Source organism: Thermobia domestica, chromosome 13, assembly GCF_964235325.1.
Source record: "Thermobia domestica chromosome 13, izTheDome1.hap1.1, whole genome shotgun sequence".
Taxonomy (NCBI): domain Eukaryota; kingdom Metazoa; phylum Arthropoda; class Insecta; order Zygentoma; family Lepismatidae; genus Thermobia; species Thermobia domestica.
The window spans coordinates 87134681-87151485 of NC_137466.1; the positions used below are offsets into that span (position 1 = coordinate 87134681).

Below are 16805 nucleotides of genomic sequence, written 5' to 3' on the forward strand. Positions count from 1 at the left end.
ATTTTAAATAAAAATTGCATCACCATCCACTTCGTTTTTATTGTGAATTAGAAGAGAGTTATCAATACAATTGTTTGTTGTTATTATTGTTCAAAATTTTCTGCCTTGTTCAATGGGATATATTATTCGAATGTTTGAATAGATATTGTTTGAATGTGTCTCATTTTTTATTATTAAAAAGCACATATTTTTCGTTTCTTTTAAAAAAAGATATGTCCTAAATTGTCTTGCTTATTTCAATAGCAGGATTTGTTTTGGTTTAGAAATAGGATGCATTTTTTCTTACAAGATCTTCAAGGCAGTGTGCAAAGTAAAGGTCTTGTAATCTCGATGAAAAATTAATTATATGCAGAACAAATTCAACTGTATCACCACAAAAAGAAAAAAATCAGTAATTAAATATTAGACAACATGGCGAATGTGCGTTAAACAACATTTTTAATACATTCCCCTCACTGGCTTACATGAATATTACTTGGAACGGTTATTATCATAAGTGCTGTGCAATTAACAAGAAACATTCTAACACTTATTACATTATATTTCATGGACTAGTTTTACCACAATTATAAACAGAACATGAGAAGTGAGAGTCACGTGATTGCAATAAATAAATTTTCACACAAAGAACTTGTGTTATTTTTTATTTAAAATAACATCGAGATCACAATACCAACATATTTCTCTGTTTTCGTTTTCTTTCTTTTTTATAATATTATTGTTATAGTATTATTATTATTATTATTTTCAAACCGAAATACATATTTAAATTAATTAATAATACATTACGAATCGTTGATCACTCAGAAAGAAACCGAAAATAAATGTTAAATTATTGTTTTAAATATATAAAAGGAAGGGGTAGTTCGACTGTTGGGTATCTGTTGCCAGACGCCAGCCTCATTTTTTTATTTCGTCTGGAACTGGTCCCAACAGGGGATCTGATTGGACAACCAGGATAGGGGCTCTAATCGCCAGCTGTCCTCATCGTCGGGGCACGGGAGCCAAAATAAACAAATCTGCAAAGAGAAAAGAAAATCATGCTATCAGTTAATACAGGATATTGAAGTCTGATCATCTAAATATCATACAGAAACAAACACTTAAAGTTTAATATTAGTTTAAGAACTCTGAACGTAAATAATGGTAAATTTAAATCGTAAGTAATATACGTAACATACTATATGTATTGACAAAAAAAATCAATGTACGTATGTATTGAAAATGAACCTTAGGAAAAAAATATATACAGTTACGATAAGAATTAATGGGTCGTTTCACAATTAGGGAAAAATTTGAAGTCGCTTATTAAAATTATTTTTGTAGGTTTATATAAAATAATGCATATTTTTTATGTGTACAAGTACTGTATGTCACACTAATTTGCTTTCCATAAATATGTTTGAACTATCCTTTCCAAACTATAGGTCCTATTTAATTCACTATTTTATTCTTAAATGTCATTACCGTCACATGTCCTAAGCAACAGATATGATAACACATTGTATTTAATGGTAATTAGAGTGCAAATTTGTATTTCTTTCATTATTTTTTTAAATAGAGAACATGAGTTCATTTATATTATGCAACAAGGTTTTTTTTTACTTCTCTCTTTCTTTTAAGCAATGATATTGTGATAAAAATTGGTGTCCCTAGTCTTTTGTGTTATTACCGCAACCACCTAATTTCTTCTTTGATGTTTTCTGTTTGGCAAAATTGCATCCAAAACAAACGCACATTGTGTCTCGTATCCTTCGGATCGCTTGAATGCACATAGGAGTGAGAGTAAAGCATTTGAAGATTCCTTGCTGCTGTTGTCTACAGATGAGATGAGTATGTTATCTATATGTCATTACCGTAATACAAAATTGTACTGTAAAAATATTGTATTGCATCTGTTTGGTAATATTTTTAGACATAGCTCTTCCTTGGTTCCTTGCGACTTCTATCAGTGCAATTATTCATAAGAACTTTTAGAAAACCAAGTAATGTCATTACCATTACGGTCATTACTGTCACATCATTTTTCGTTGTTTTTGCTATTAATGTGATGAGTAATCAAAGCACTATGCTATATTAAAAAAAACTTTCCAAAAACTAAATATATTTGGTTGTTCATTTTTTTCTAACAAAAAGTATACAATTTGGAAACAATTTGAATATAATTAATTAGTTTTAACATTTTGCTATCAATTCTCAACAGACATTTTCCAGCGAAATGAAACTGCAGTTAATTTCACATTTTTCCTTAAATATCTCAAAACTAAGTAAGATATCCTAGAAAATAATCAGGTGGATATTTTGATAGTGTTATTTTCCTATCAAATACCTTTAACTGGAATATTCTACCTACTTCCAAAAGTCAGCCATTGCGAAATTCTCATAAAATACTTTCATTTATAATTACTACCAATTGGATTTTTCGTTTCGAAATCGTGTTAAGAATGCTTGATAAAAACATAAATTTATCAACTTATCATTCTTCGGTAAATGTTACTTATTTGCGAGATAGCTACAAAAAATGTAAAATTTGCAGTAACTTAATTTCGCAGGCAAAACATAGCCTTAAGTTAAATGTTTGAAAATGAATCAATTAGTATCCTCAATTAACTAACTAACTAACTAACTAACTCTATGGCCTATGGAACCCGGAGGTTCAATGCCGCGTTCACAAAAGCTCTCCACTGACTTCTATCCTTAGCCAACTGCATCCAGCTTCCACTCCGTATTCCAATCTCTGCGAGATCCATCTTAATATTGTCCTCCCATCTGCGCCTAGGTCTTCCTAATGGTCGTTTTCCGATCGGTCTTCCAGTCAAGACTTTGAAAGCGTCTCTACTTTCTTCCATTCTAGCTACATGATCCGCCCATCTAAGCCTCCTAGACTTGACGATCCTAACAATGTTGGGTAAACCATATAAATTATGTAGTTCCTCGTTATGAAGTTTCCGCCATTCCCCATTCCCGTTCCTCTTGGGTCCGGGTCCGAATTGGTATCCTCAATTATCAGTTTTAATGTGTCATTTCGTACTCGTGGCGACTAAAAAAAAACTTCACTTATACTTTTCATTAAGTAATGGCTTTTAAAGCCAGGATTTTTGATTAGACACACTAAATAATACTGGAAGTGGAAATGTCCTGTACAACGCTTTGGAAAACAGTGTAGCTATATAGATTATGGGAATGTCTCACCAACATTACAACTTTTAAAGCTTTTGCCGAAGCACAAAATAATAATACTAATAATGTATAGTTGGCAACCCAAATTTTCAATGAACTTAAAAAGTTCGTTACTGAATTCTCTATGTCTGTGTGTCTGTCTCCGTCTGTCTGTCATTTGCGTTTTTTTTTTCAATTTTGAACCCTGCATTCGATAGAGCATCAAAAACTATGAGAGAAACTATACTTTGACAGATGTATATTTATTTCCATAGTTATTAGACCTCCCTAATGGCTGTGTGGTTAGCGTACTTGTATTCGGCACGAGAGACTCGGTTATCATTCCTGGTAAAGCTCATGTTTTTCGATCCCCACGTTAAGGTGTAAGCCCACGTCTCATATAGCCTCGGTGCTAAAAGGAACGCTAAACTCCAATTTACCCAATCAATAACTGTCAAGATGAAAATACAAGAAAATTAAGTAGAAACGAAGAAAAAAGGAGGTATAAAGAAAAAACGAACAAGTTACACAGAAACGTACTTCAAATCAGCTAACTTTACGTAAGAAAAAAATTGTGGTAGAGCACTCATTTTGTATGAAGGAATTCCCTGGTTGAATCCCAGGTCATAGGTGAATTAGTAATCGACATCATGTCCGTTTTCTTTATCGACGTTTTCCCGTTTCCTCCGACATTTTGATTCCAACAATTATCTCAAAATAATTCACTTTTCTGATTTTTAAATTCCAGTACATTATCTATATTAAAATTGTCAGCTTCGATAATAGAATTTCAATAAGTTACCAAATCGGAAGAGAAGCCCCCACTTAATGAAACAATTGCGCTACAGGCAAAAAAAAGAAAAAAAGAAAAAAAAGAAAAGAAAAAAGAAAAAAAGAAAGAAAGAGAAATATATGCTAAAGAGAGAACAATTGAAACAAATAGGTTGTTTCATGACCTCCAACCTTTTGACTTTAAAGATCCAATGCTGACTGACGACACATGAGAGGCAAACAAAATACGCAGAAAATAAACACATAATAGAAGTCACATATCAACACGTGTTCATTGCACCTACAGGGCTTCCACCAACTGAACTTGTCATCAAAGCGCATTGTTGTTTGGAAGATATTTTCACATTTCTACGATTTCTAGAATTGAATTCAAAGGTAAAAGCGAAAAATGCATGATACAAATATACACATGATGCATCTATGTTTATAACACTACACAAACAGAAAACTACAGCAGAAAAATATTTTCTACTAATCCTTTACTGGACCGTAATTGTATTCTGTTGCTTTTCCCCCTGGAAATTATTTTTAATATATATTCTTTTTTACCATTATGTGTTGTTGAATACATGCGCTATATCGGCTTTCCAGCACATTGACTTATGTCAGAAAGTGTTATTTTCTCGATTGAATTGAACTGAGATTTTTATTGAATGGTTTCGTTTTATTATTTTTCTTCAAATCTATATAAATATTTCGTACTGTTTGTGCATATAATAATTATAAAAAGGAAACTTCTCAGCTCTTCATTCTTGATCACACTAATATTTTTTAATAATAAATAGTTATGCTAATAGGTGTCACTACTTGCGTTGGTTGCTGATACATGATACCAATAGATGTCGCTACCGTATATGCAATTTGCAGATTTTAAACTATTATTACGAGGACTCACTTGGGGAAGTAATAGAAATACACGGTTCTGATTGGTTGGCGTTATCACTTTCTCAACACGGAGCTTATACATTGGAGTTTAGCGTTCCTTTTAGCACCGAGGCTATATGAGACGTGGGCTTACACCTTAACGTGGGGATCGAAAAACATTAGCTTTACCAGGAATGATAACCGAGTCTCTCGTGCCGAACACAAGTACGCTAACCACACAAGTACGCTAGGGAGGTCTAATAACTATGGAAATAAATATACATCTGTCAAAGTAAGAAATTTAAAATAATTATTATAATCTTAAAACATTTCCCCTGCTAGATCTTAATTACATTCATCACTTTCACATCCTTTCGTGACCTCTCAGTATTCCTCTCGCACAGGGGCGGGTTCAGGACGGACTCCTGAGGGAAAGCTGTGAAAGATTCTGTTTTCTCTCTCACTGGGCCTTTGGAGCACTGACTTTTGCCGCTCGTAGGAAATGTGATCATCAGGTTGAGAGACCCCGTAGTAGGACATCTCAATGACACCTTCTCAAAACTAGGAGGGTCACATATATATCATTCGAGTGGGAGGTTTGACCGTAATCTGCCAAGAAATATTTTGAAAGAACACTTCTTAGATCTTCTTAAATACAATCAAAATCTTCCCATAGTTATTACTGAGATTAGTGTGAAGAATGTATACGTTCATGTAAGTATCTATGTTGTTTTCGGAAGTATCTCTTTCAGAAGAACATACCTGTACATATACGGATTGCACATTTTGAAATGAGATGAAATCACAAGTTTCTCTTAGTTTGACAGTTATAACTAATGATTCAGAGAAGATAATACACTTGAAATAAATAATGAAGAAGTAATATACGGTACGGTACACAAGGTTTCTATATTTTTGAGAGGAGGAGAGAAGAATGAATACGTTGACACGAAGAGTATAGGAGTGTGATATCGACATTCACTTCTTCAATAGCAGTTAAACTGCAAAATAGGCAAACTTATCAACATGTTAATCTATTTGGCAGTGCCGTCACGGAAGTCACGAACGTTCTCGCAAAACAGGAAAATCCAATAACAATATTGTTGACCGTGTACTATCAGTAAAACACAGTAGTGTGTAACAAGCGTAAAAGGAGGAGGTCAAACCAATAGTCGTGATCAGCTGATTGATAACCTACAAATGTTGCTAAGAGTTTGCAAACTAAAAAAAAAGACTACCGTTTAAAGATGACACGTGCTCATATAAAGCGTACGTTAATACAGTTAACATATTTATACGATACATTAATGGTTTCATTTGTGAGATAAATATCAAGCTTTAAATTGGATGTTTAGACATTATTTTTGTGTTTACTACTAGAATAGTAATTTATTTCGGTCACTCAAACGTAGAGTTGAGTTCATTTTGAGTTTAACGTCCCGTTCAGCAGCGAGGCTATATAAGACGTCGACCTACTGATTAACGTGGACTCCGAACCACATGAGCTCTTGCCGGGAATGGAACCCGGGTCTCCCACGATAAAGACGCATACGCAAACCGCGTAGCCACGAGGGAGCTCACACTCAAACGTAGAATCTTCATAGAAAAATATTTATAACAATCTGGTCATTATTTTTTATCAGTATAGTTCGTCATCGTGAATTTATTAAAATCAGGTAGAGCCGAATCAAATATGAGTAAGCGTTTGTCCCGAATTGTCACAAAAGTGAAATGTCAGGATGTTTATAAATAGTGTTCATCACAGTGGATGCCATGCAGCCAAGACTCCGGAAGTATGTTGACACCCTGATAGTAGCCATGCGCAACGGTAACATTGATGACCTGAGTGCCATCAGAGATGATGAGATTACGCAAGGTTTCAACATGCTTCTGGAGCCCTGATAGCGTATCACCAACAGCGATGAACGCTACTTATGAACATCCTGACATTTCATTTATGTAGCAATTCAAGTTTATTAAATATCAAATAAAATTCTTATGCATAGTTAACTCGGACAACATAGTACTACAATACCTTGGCATACGAACTTAATTCATTCCAGACTTGTATTCGAGTTCCAAAACATTTTTTCTTTAGAATAATGGAAACTGGATTAATCTGATCCTGGGTTCTACATATTAGACTTTCCAAATGATTTTGACAGTAAGTGCACTAGATTTTAAAGTAAAATATTAACAAATCCTCCAATGTTATTAGCGTTTAAAATAATTTTTTAGGATCAAAGATGACATATATCCATTGACAAATGCATTCAGCTAAATAAAATGATATGCGTTTGTGTGAACTCTCATGCATAGTTCTCAAGAAGAAAGGGAGAAACGAATTTCTTTGTAAAGTGAAAAATTACAAGAGTCATCGTACTTATTCGTGTGAAATTGATACTGGATTCCGTGCATTTTCGGGGACCGCTGTGCCTCAGTGGTAGAGCGTTCACCTCTGGTGCTTGGGGTCCCGCGTTCGATCCCAGCCCCCGCCAAGTGAACTTTGTGGTGGACAAACACCATGTACGTGGGTTTTCTCGGGTTCTCCCGTTTCCTCCCACTTTCTTCATTCCACCATTTCATTCATTAATCATCATCGGTCTCCTTTAGCCTACCCGGCATAATCGTGGGACGTAAAACTCAAAGATCTCATTTCATGTTTTTCCGTGCATTTTCACACGGTGCCCATTATCGAGCAATTTCGCACGGTCCTGTTTATCGGATTAATAATTCTGCAGGTGTCGTGCATTTTCGCACAGTCAAACCGGTGATTCATCACGTCAAACACGTTTCTACTCCAGGTTTTCGGAAATTGATATCGTTTCTACAGGGATTATACAGTATGGGTAAGTATCCTATTACTAGAATTAGGATTTTCCGTAAAATTTCATATTTCCTTTGGGCTTCATGTGATATGATATGTCCTTGTAATACATACTCATTTATGTTTTTTTTTTTTTTTTTTTGAGATGAAATATAATGGTTTATTTATGAATTTAATACATTCTTGGTTTTCTCCGTTGTTGTTTTCATGAACTGGACACCGAGCACCCAAGGCATCCGAAAATATGCAATATCACATCTTAAGCAGAGTTTGAAAATTTCATAACTTTTAATCTGAAAATTTTATAATTTTATCTTTATTAACCCTAGGAGGACAGTATAGGACTTTTCTAGAGCGTAAATATTTTTCACATTGTTTTCACACTTATAATATTTTAAAATTAAATTTCTCTCATGTAATACTTTGTCTTATTAAGGTGGATCACCACCCGGAAGTCAGCACATATTTTAGCTCATTCCCTGAACTACTGCGCAGTAAAACGTTACATATTATAAATATTGTACTATAAGATAGAGTTATGTTTCAGCTACAACGCAAGATTGATTCATTTGGTTGTGCCTTCTCATATCGAAAAAGGTAACAAATAAAAGAAAATATTTTATTCGTTTTACAATAAGCACACAAGATGGCGCTTGCTGTCTGATCTTACTAGAAGTGCTCATTTTTATGAAATGTTTATCTCTATGTGTAATGTATTTTAAAGTAACAATCTTATTACGAAATAGATATATTTTTTGCCCGTTTCTCGTGTTATGTTTCACATTTTATTTAAATATCAATTTACATTTAAGGAAATAAATTTTGAGAAGTTTGCGTAGAACGCCATAATGCGTCGTTACCAAATTAGTACGCTTACTGTGATAGTCACCATAAGAAAATTCCTGGGTTCTAACGTTGCAGTTTGAGATACGAAACTTAGCTGAGAATTCCGATAAGGGTCGAACATTAATTTCTCCAGTAAGAATCCAAGCCGAATTCCATGATAACTTCCTTTATTATCTGGCATAAGTATACACTCGACACTATCTGGCAACGCCACACTATACAAGCAGCGTTTAGCATAGCACCGAGAACATCTAGTGATCCACCTTAAATAATGGCGTGTCCTATGGCGTGTGACATTTTTTACTGAACTCTGTTCTTATTGCCTACCTGTTAGGATGAACGTTTACACAGTGAATGGCACTGGACTGGATGAATAACTCCCTGATCTACACATCTTCTGAGGCAGCTTGGACTGCGTTTATCTGCTTCCTTCTTACCGAACCCTGTTGAGAGACAAAGAACAATTAACAAGTTTGTTTTTATTAGAAATACGATACCAAATTTATTTTTTTCTAATCACCCAGCATGTGAGTTTATGAAACTTAAATAAATTAGAAAGTAAAGAAAGGAAAAGAAGTATTGCAAACATTCTCCTATTATTCCTTCTTTGAAGCACGGGGTTAGTCCTAATAACAACCCATTTTAATTCGAAACTGAAAGATCAGAATAACGGAACCATTTGGGTTCCCTATCACACAACCCTACCCGCTGGTCTAGTGACTCGCGTGTGCGTTTGTTGCATGCTGCTTCGAGTTCAATTATCGGTGGGAAAGCATACAAATTTGAGCGTGTTATAGTGTTTCGGGTTCCACTTTCCCCATCTCATATAGCATAAATGCTGGAAAAGGCATGGCAAACTCCGAATAAACAGTTTCCGTAGCACGAAATAATTTTACTTTTTCTCACTAAATACTATAAGCATGCAATTTTCAACAAAGTAACTGGAAGTCCTACGAGTAATACCAATCCAGTCTTCACCTCGTGAATATAATGGCCAATGATGAACGCTGAAAAATGCGATTAACTAATCAAAATGTCCGAAAGGCTTCCCAGATACTACCCAAAAGTGAGCTATGTCATTACTCACATAATTTCCATTTACTCTGATTTTCAATAAGCCACACAAGTACAACAGCACTTCTTTTCTTGGTGCAGTACAGGAAACTTCTGCCAATAATTTGTAAATAATAAGATAGTCTTGTGTAAAGGAAGCACAGGGAACGTTTGCCTCTAGTGCTAGAAAGAGTTACACTGAAGAACCAATAATGTATGTTAATAAATCCCAGCAAAGTAATCGAAAGCATTGCAAAGTGCAGGCAAAGGCGTGAGCACCGAAAAAAAAAGGTTTCGAAGTTGTATGGTTTAGTATCGAGAGGTAAGTTTTTTTTTTTTTTTTAATTTATTTATCAACGAGTCTAAGTTGCACTGAATTTTTAGGAGCCTAATAATAATTATTAAATTTGCCTTTATGGCAAAATAGTTCTGAATTTTTCTTTTTATCTAACAGTAAGTCCACTTTCTATTAGTCTACAACCTAAGCAAAAGAAAGCAAACTGAGCTCCTTCGTGGCTAGGCGGTTAGCGTACGAGCCTTTGGGGTCGGAGATCCGGGTTCGATTCCCGGCGGGAGCTCATATGGTTCGGATTCCACGTTAATCAGTAGGTCCAAGTCTCATATAGCCCTCACTGCTGAACGGGACGTAAAACTCAAAATCAACTCAACTCTACGTTTGAGTGGCCGAAATAAATTACTATTCTAGTAGTAAACACAAAAATAATGTCTAAACAATCAACTCAAGGAAACAAACTATTTTATAAATATTAATATCCAGTTAATAATAATTCACATGGATATTTAGATAGTTTGTATTGTTAAATAGTGAATCTAAATTAGCAAAATGTCATACGTCACACTCCAGAATTATATACATAAGTTCTCAAGTTATTAAGCTATGTAAAATTACGAACTTTTCACCAAGAATGTTGATTTTACATTTATTTAAGCGAGTTGATTAGGTTTAGAATTTTAATCTATAATAATCTAAAACACACGCAAATATAGTCCAATTGATATTGGAAAGAAAAAAGTTATATCACATTTGTAATTATCAGTAAGGAATTACGCGAAGATCAGTATTCTACAAGGAAAAAACAATAGTCATAGGAAATAACTGAAATTAAGGAGCCCTAATAGCATAGGAAAATTAAGCCAAAAATGACTCTAAACGGGGAAAAATATTAGAAAGCAATATTTCATTTTAACACGTTCTATGAACTCCCCGGACATTCCATAGAAAAGTCCCCAAAATTCCCACGTGGGCAACCACCTGAAATGACGTCATCAATATGGCGGAAACGCAACTACGACTATTTACGCTTATGCGCTAATATCTCATCATACAACTGAGATAAAAACTTCGTTCTGGTGCCAAATTAAGGATAAAGAATTGTTTAAGTGATTTCAGCCAACATCGTTCTTAAGTGTTGCCACCATTTTTAAATATGCCCTTTGTTATCTTAAAAATTAATTTTCTCCGTTTCATTTTCTTTGTTTTATAGTAGATTACTATGAAATTATCAGATATACAGAAAAACACCAAGAAGTAAACGTTATAAAGTAGAGTCTCGCCTTTCTGTATTATTTCTGTATCTTAACAATTAAGAGAACTACTCCATTTTATGTAGAGTAAGGTGCTGAATTTTCAGCACTTAGATTACGCTAAACATGTGAGAATATTTTTAGAATTAAAGGCGGAAAAAAGTTTGGAAAACAAACTTTTAACACATTTTTTTAAATCGCTGAGACTCCTGAGAAAATCGTCAAAAACAGCATATGAGCAACTACCTGCAATGACGTCATCAATATGGCGGCCATGCGAATACATTCATTTATGCCAATACGATAATATCTCATCATAGAACTGAGATAAGAACGTCGTTTTGGTGCTAAGTTAAAGGTATTATTTGTCAGGAAAGTAAATGTACACCTATTTTTCGAGTCTGGCATTCCTGCGCTCCATCCGTGGAGAGTATGAGAATTAAATCAATCAAATGTTTACTGAGAGGCAAAGAGAAAAGATTAATCTGAATAAGACATTGCAGAGGGACACAAGCTGTGAATACGAATAGTGCATAATATAAATAAAAGAAGACACCGAAAGAGAAAGCCAGAAACAGTGTTAAACTTAGAAAAAAAGAGTAAAAATTGTCGAAGTGGGAACAAAAAACACAAATACAACAAATACGCCGACATCTAAACGTTCACCATGCCATGATCTTGGTGTAGTGGTTAAGGTGCTGCCTTATAAAGGCAGGGGACGCTAGTTCGAATCCCCGTCAAGGACGTCTTTAAAAAATTTTGTTAATAATACATACAGCTTATTAGAGATGGCAAAAGAGGTCGTATTTAGTTTTTCGTAGCAATTATTATTGGTAATGTTTAGTACTGATAATACTTTTTGTCTTTGCGTATTGCTTTTATTCTTTTCTTCATTTCAAAAGAGAAGAATATCCGAATAAATGCCACTAAAATTCCTCATATTTTGAATGTAAACGCCATTTGCAATTAGTAAAGAATAAAAATTGAACGTTCCGTGTAGCTGCAAAAAGTAAAAAGAAAAACATGGAATTGGAGTGTTCGAATCCATACTCATGGTTATTAAAAATACAATTTCTACATGCCTTACACCTCCCGACCACGTTTCTACGTTAGCAAGTAAGAGATTTGTGTTTAGGTTAGGCTGGTCAATACGTTTTGCAAAGGGGCCCGGTTTAGCTCTGACGCACCACAGGTGTGAGAAGGGAGCAAAACACTTTTTCTCTCTCCCTCTGTGCGTCTATTATTCTATCTATCTGTATATATATAACGCTTTTTGCGAATGCCATAACCACCCTAATTTACAGCGGATTGAGACGAAACTTGGCACAAACATTAATAGTTGAAATATCTTGAGGTCGTTAACCAGAATAATCAGACGAAAATGTTCAAAATGGCAGCCCTTCAAACTCTTAAAAACTTCCAAGGGAACCAAATTTCGCCCATAAATAGGTATTCAGAAAGTTTGAATAACTTTTCCTCTTTTACTGAAATATTTGTGTGCACAGACTTATTGAAATATTGGACCCGATTAATCGCTTAAAGAAGGTTCACGCCCTTTCGCTACGGTCAGGCTTTTTTTATTTTGCAGGAGGGGGTTACTTTCGTATCGGAACAAGATGATTGTTAGTGATGATATGAAATTACACATTGAAAAAGAAGTAACTTGTGAAACGTGTTATTTCAAAGTATAATATAATAAATGTGATTTCCTCTAACACAGAGAACTGTAAATCATGTGTTTCGAGTTCGGGAGCGTGTATGGTGAGGATTGTTATTTGATTTGCTTTTTAGTAACACATTGCATTGCAAATAAAGGTAGGCAACATTAGTGGTAAGTAAAACAACAACAACAACAATAATAATAATAATAATAATAATAATAATAATAATAATAATAATAATAATAATAATAATAATAATAATAATAATATGAAATATTACAAGCTAACTCGTGTGTGTATTTCGACAATATAATTTTATATTATTATGTGGAAATAAGTAAGACTGGCTGGCGCCCGCCCCCTAATTTTTTCGATCCGCTTTATGGGTCCACGGTGTCCAATCTCACCAACACCTCTTGTTCTCTCGATATAAGTTATCGACATTTTGCCTAAAGAGGGCTCTGCCGTGGTTCCATGACTACCCATGACAATGACTTCGTTCATTTTGCATTGAAATCGCTTATTTTTCTGAGTACTATGAGTGCATACTGTGCAACGTTGCTCCCATCACTCAACAGTTTCCCGTTCTTTCGATATAAATTGCTAATATTTTGTTTGTAAGGGAGATATGGCGTTACAATTATTACGTTTGAAGAAGAATTGAGGAAGATATTGCCTTGCCACAAACAACACCTATTATTATTATTATTATTATTATTATTATTATTATTATTATTATTATTATTATTATTATTATTATTTTATTATTATTATTATTAACCACTAATGTTGCCTACCTTTATTTGCAATGCGATGTGTTACTAAAAGCAAATCAAATAACACTCCTCGCAATTCACGCTCCCGAACATGAAATACATGATTTACAGTTCTCTGTGTTAGGGGTAAGCACATTTATTATATTATTCTTTCAAATAACACGTTTCACAAGTTACTTCACTTTCAATGTGTAATTTCATATCATCACTAACAATCATCTTGTTCCAATAGGAAAATAACACCCCACCTGCAAAAAAAAAAAAAAAAAAAAACCTGACCGTAGCGAAAGGGCGAGAACCTTCTTTATGCAATTAATCGAGTCCAATATTTCAATAAGTCCCTGCACACAAATATTTCAGTAAAAGAGGAAAGTTATTCAAACTTTTTGAATACCTATTTATGGGCGAAATTTGGATCCCTTGGAAGTTTTTAAGACTTTGAAGGGCTGCCATTTTGAACATTTTCGTCTGATTATTCTGGTTAACGACCTCTTCAAGATATTTCAACTATTAATGTTTGTGCCAAGTTTCGTCTCAATCCGCTGAAAATTAGGGTGGTTATGGCATTCACAAATAGCGTTATATATATACAGATAGATAGATAAATAGACACACAGAGGGAGAGAGAAAAAGTGTTTTGCTCCCTTCTCGCATCTGTGGTGCGTCAGAGCTAAACCGGGCCCCTTTGCAAAACGTATTGACCAGCCTAACCTAAACACAAACCTTTTACTTGCTAACGTAGAAACGTGGTCGGGAGGTGTAAGGCATGTAGAAATTGTATTTTTAATAACCATGAGTATGGTCCACTTCCATGTTTTTTTTTTTTTTTTAAACTTTTTGCACCTACATCGAAACGTTCAATTTTTATTCTTTACTAATTGCAAATGGTGTTTACATTCAAAATATGAGGAATTTTAGTGGCATTTGTTCGGATATTCTTCTCTTTTGAAATGAAGAAAAGAATAAAAGCAATACGCAAAGACAAAAAGTATTATCAGTACTAAACATTACCAATAATAATTGCTAGGAAAAACTAAATACGACCTCTTTTACCATCTCTCATGAGCTGTATGTATTATTAACAAAATTTTTTAAAGACGTCCTTGACGAGGATTCGAACTAGCGTCCCCTGCCTTTGTAAGGCAGCACCTTAACCACTACACCAAGATCATGGCGTGGTGAACGTTTAGATGTCGGCGTATTTGTTGTATTTGTGTTTTATGTTCCCACTTCGACAATTTTTACTCTTTTTTTCTAAGTTTAACAGCTGTTTCTGGCTTTCTCTTTCGGTGTCGTCCTTTATTTACACTATGCACTATTCGTATTCAAAGCCTGTGCCCTTCTGCAATGTCTTATTCAGATTAATCTTTTCTCTTTGCCCCTCAGTAAACATTTGATTGATTTAATTCTCATACTCTCCACGGATGGAGCGCAGGAATGCCAGACTCGAAAAATAGGTGTACATTTACTTTCCTGACAAATAATACATGATTCAAATGATTTCAGTTAATATAGTTTTTTTATGTGTTACCGCCATTTTTAAATATGCTGCGTATCATCTTAAAAATTAATTTACTCCGTTTCATTTTATTTGTTTCAAATCAGATTATTATGAAACTATCAAATACATACAAATATACACTATCTAAAATGAGAAGCTAGATATTTCCTGCGTTTTAAGGAGTGAGCAAGAACTTTGCTTGAGGTACGAGTTGTCTCCATTTTCCCAAACTCTGTTCGATAATGTTGGATTGGGTAAAGGAACCAAGTCAAAGATAACATATTTCGTTGACAAGATGTGTGACCTAAGCAATATCTTACCCAAGAACCGACATTTGTTCTCGATGCTGGTGATCTTTTACATCAAGTACATTGGCCTCGCCCTGCTATCTATGGTGAAATTTGTCATAGGTAAATCAAATACATAAATATTCGTTACGGAACCAATGTGATCGTTGCTTTCGACGGGTATGAAGAACCAAGTACAAAACATATTTTGCATGTACGAAGAGGCCAGGTACTACGAAGCTGAAAGTAACAGAATTGAACGTCGTGCCCAATCCACAAGAGCAGTTCTTGTCAAACACAGCTAATAAATCAAATTTGACTATCACCGGATCCTGGTCACGAAATAACATATTCTCTGTGGGACCTAATGTGAATATTTGGGTTTTGCGTTTGAGGGACACTTTTTGAAATGTTTTCCCAATAACACTCTCAGAAAATCTTCTCCTACTTCCTAGGAAAGGATAAATTTCCGTTGTATTAATTTAAACGTACAGTGAAACCTGTCAACTTGGCCACCTCTCTAATTTGGCCACCTGCTTATCTTGGCCTAGTTCGTCTTGAACCTGCATTTTCCCATAAGACATTCGTTACTTACTACTCTATAAGTTGGCCACCTGTCTATCTTGGAAGTTGGCCACACTGAAGCAATGTTTATCCTATGATGATAATGATAAATTTACCTGCGTATCTTGGCCACGCAAAATATGTTTTGTTATTTTTCTTAACTCTTTCTTATTGCCATATGAGAGGCAGATGTTCTGTATTTGTGACTGGACACAAAGAAGCATAGATTCGCACGATTTGTTCTTGGAGGTCAATGGCCAGAACACTACCCTCATAAAGGGGTGGTGAAGGAAGGTGTGAATAAGAAAAAGCACATACAGGAATTCAGGAAATGGTTGTACGTATTTGTTTACCCTACCTGTTTTGGTAAAACCATTAGCTATATCAACTACTCTCATCAGTGGGGAGCTTTAGTAATTCCGGAAAATTCTCAAGGTTAAAAATAACCATCTCAATTGTCAACTATTGGCACCTGTCGGTTCTTCAAAAGATAGCGGAGTGTTTGAGATATCAATTCCTTCAAGATTTTCTCAAAACATCTTTGGCTCCGAGGGAAACACTTTCAGCTCATTAACAAGAGATAGTTAATTACAATATTAGAATGTGCATATCTGCCAAAAAGAATAAAACAAATACGTCTAGAATGAACCACCATTCAGTAAGAACTGAAAAGAAGTCATATAAATTGCATATGAATTTCTCAATTTATAACTTAGCTTTTCTTGTTTTCAATCTCAATAACTCAGTGTGCTATAATATCAATTTCAATAAATTGCGTACATACGCTTCTATTTCATGGTTGTTTGTGTTATTGTGTTTTCAATATCCAAATAATCCAATGTACCAGACTAGTTTTCAGGAAAAGAAAGGTATGCACATATATTAAACATACTATAGTAATATTTTCTAGTACTGTATACTTTTATGATT

At 34.5% G+C, this 16805-nt stretch overlaps 1 protein-coding gene across 1 annotated transcript in view; it reads right to left on the reverse strand.

Annotated features, from left to right (window-relative positions):
- Positions 1 to 16805, reverse strand: part of LOC145669230 (uncharacterized) — a 400836-nt gene continuing 384031 nt past the window's right edge. The window contains exons 4-5 of the mRNA XM_081737558.1: positions 8816 to 8931; positions 1 to 1019 (exon numbers count right to left, since the gene is read on the reverse strand). Of these exons, the coding sequence (XP_081593684.1) occupies positions 8819 to 8931 (113 nt within the window). The 3' untranslated portion in view covers positions 1 to 1019; positions 8816 to 8818. The remainder of the gene's footprint in view (positions 1020 to 8815; positions 8932 to 16805) is intronic.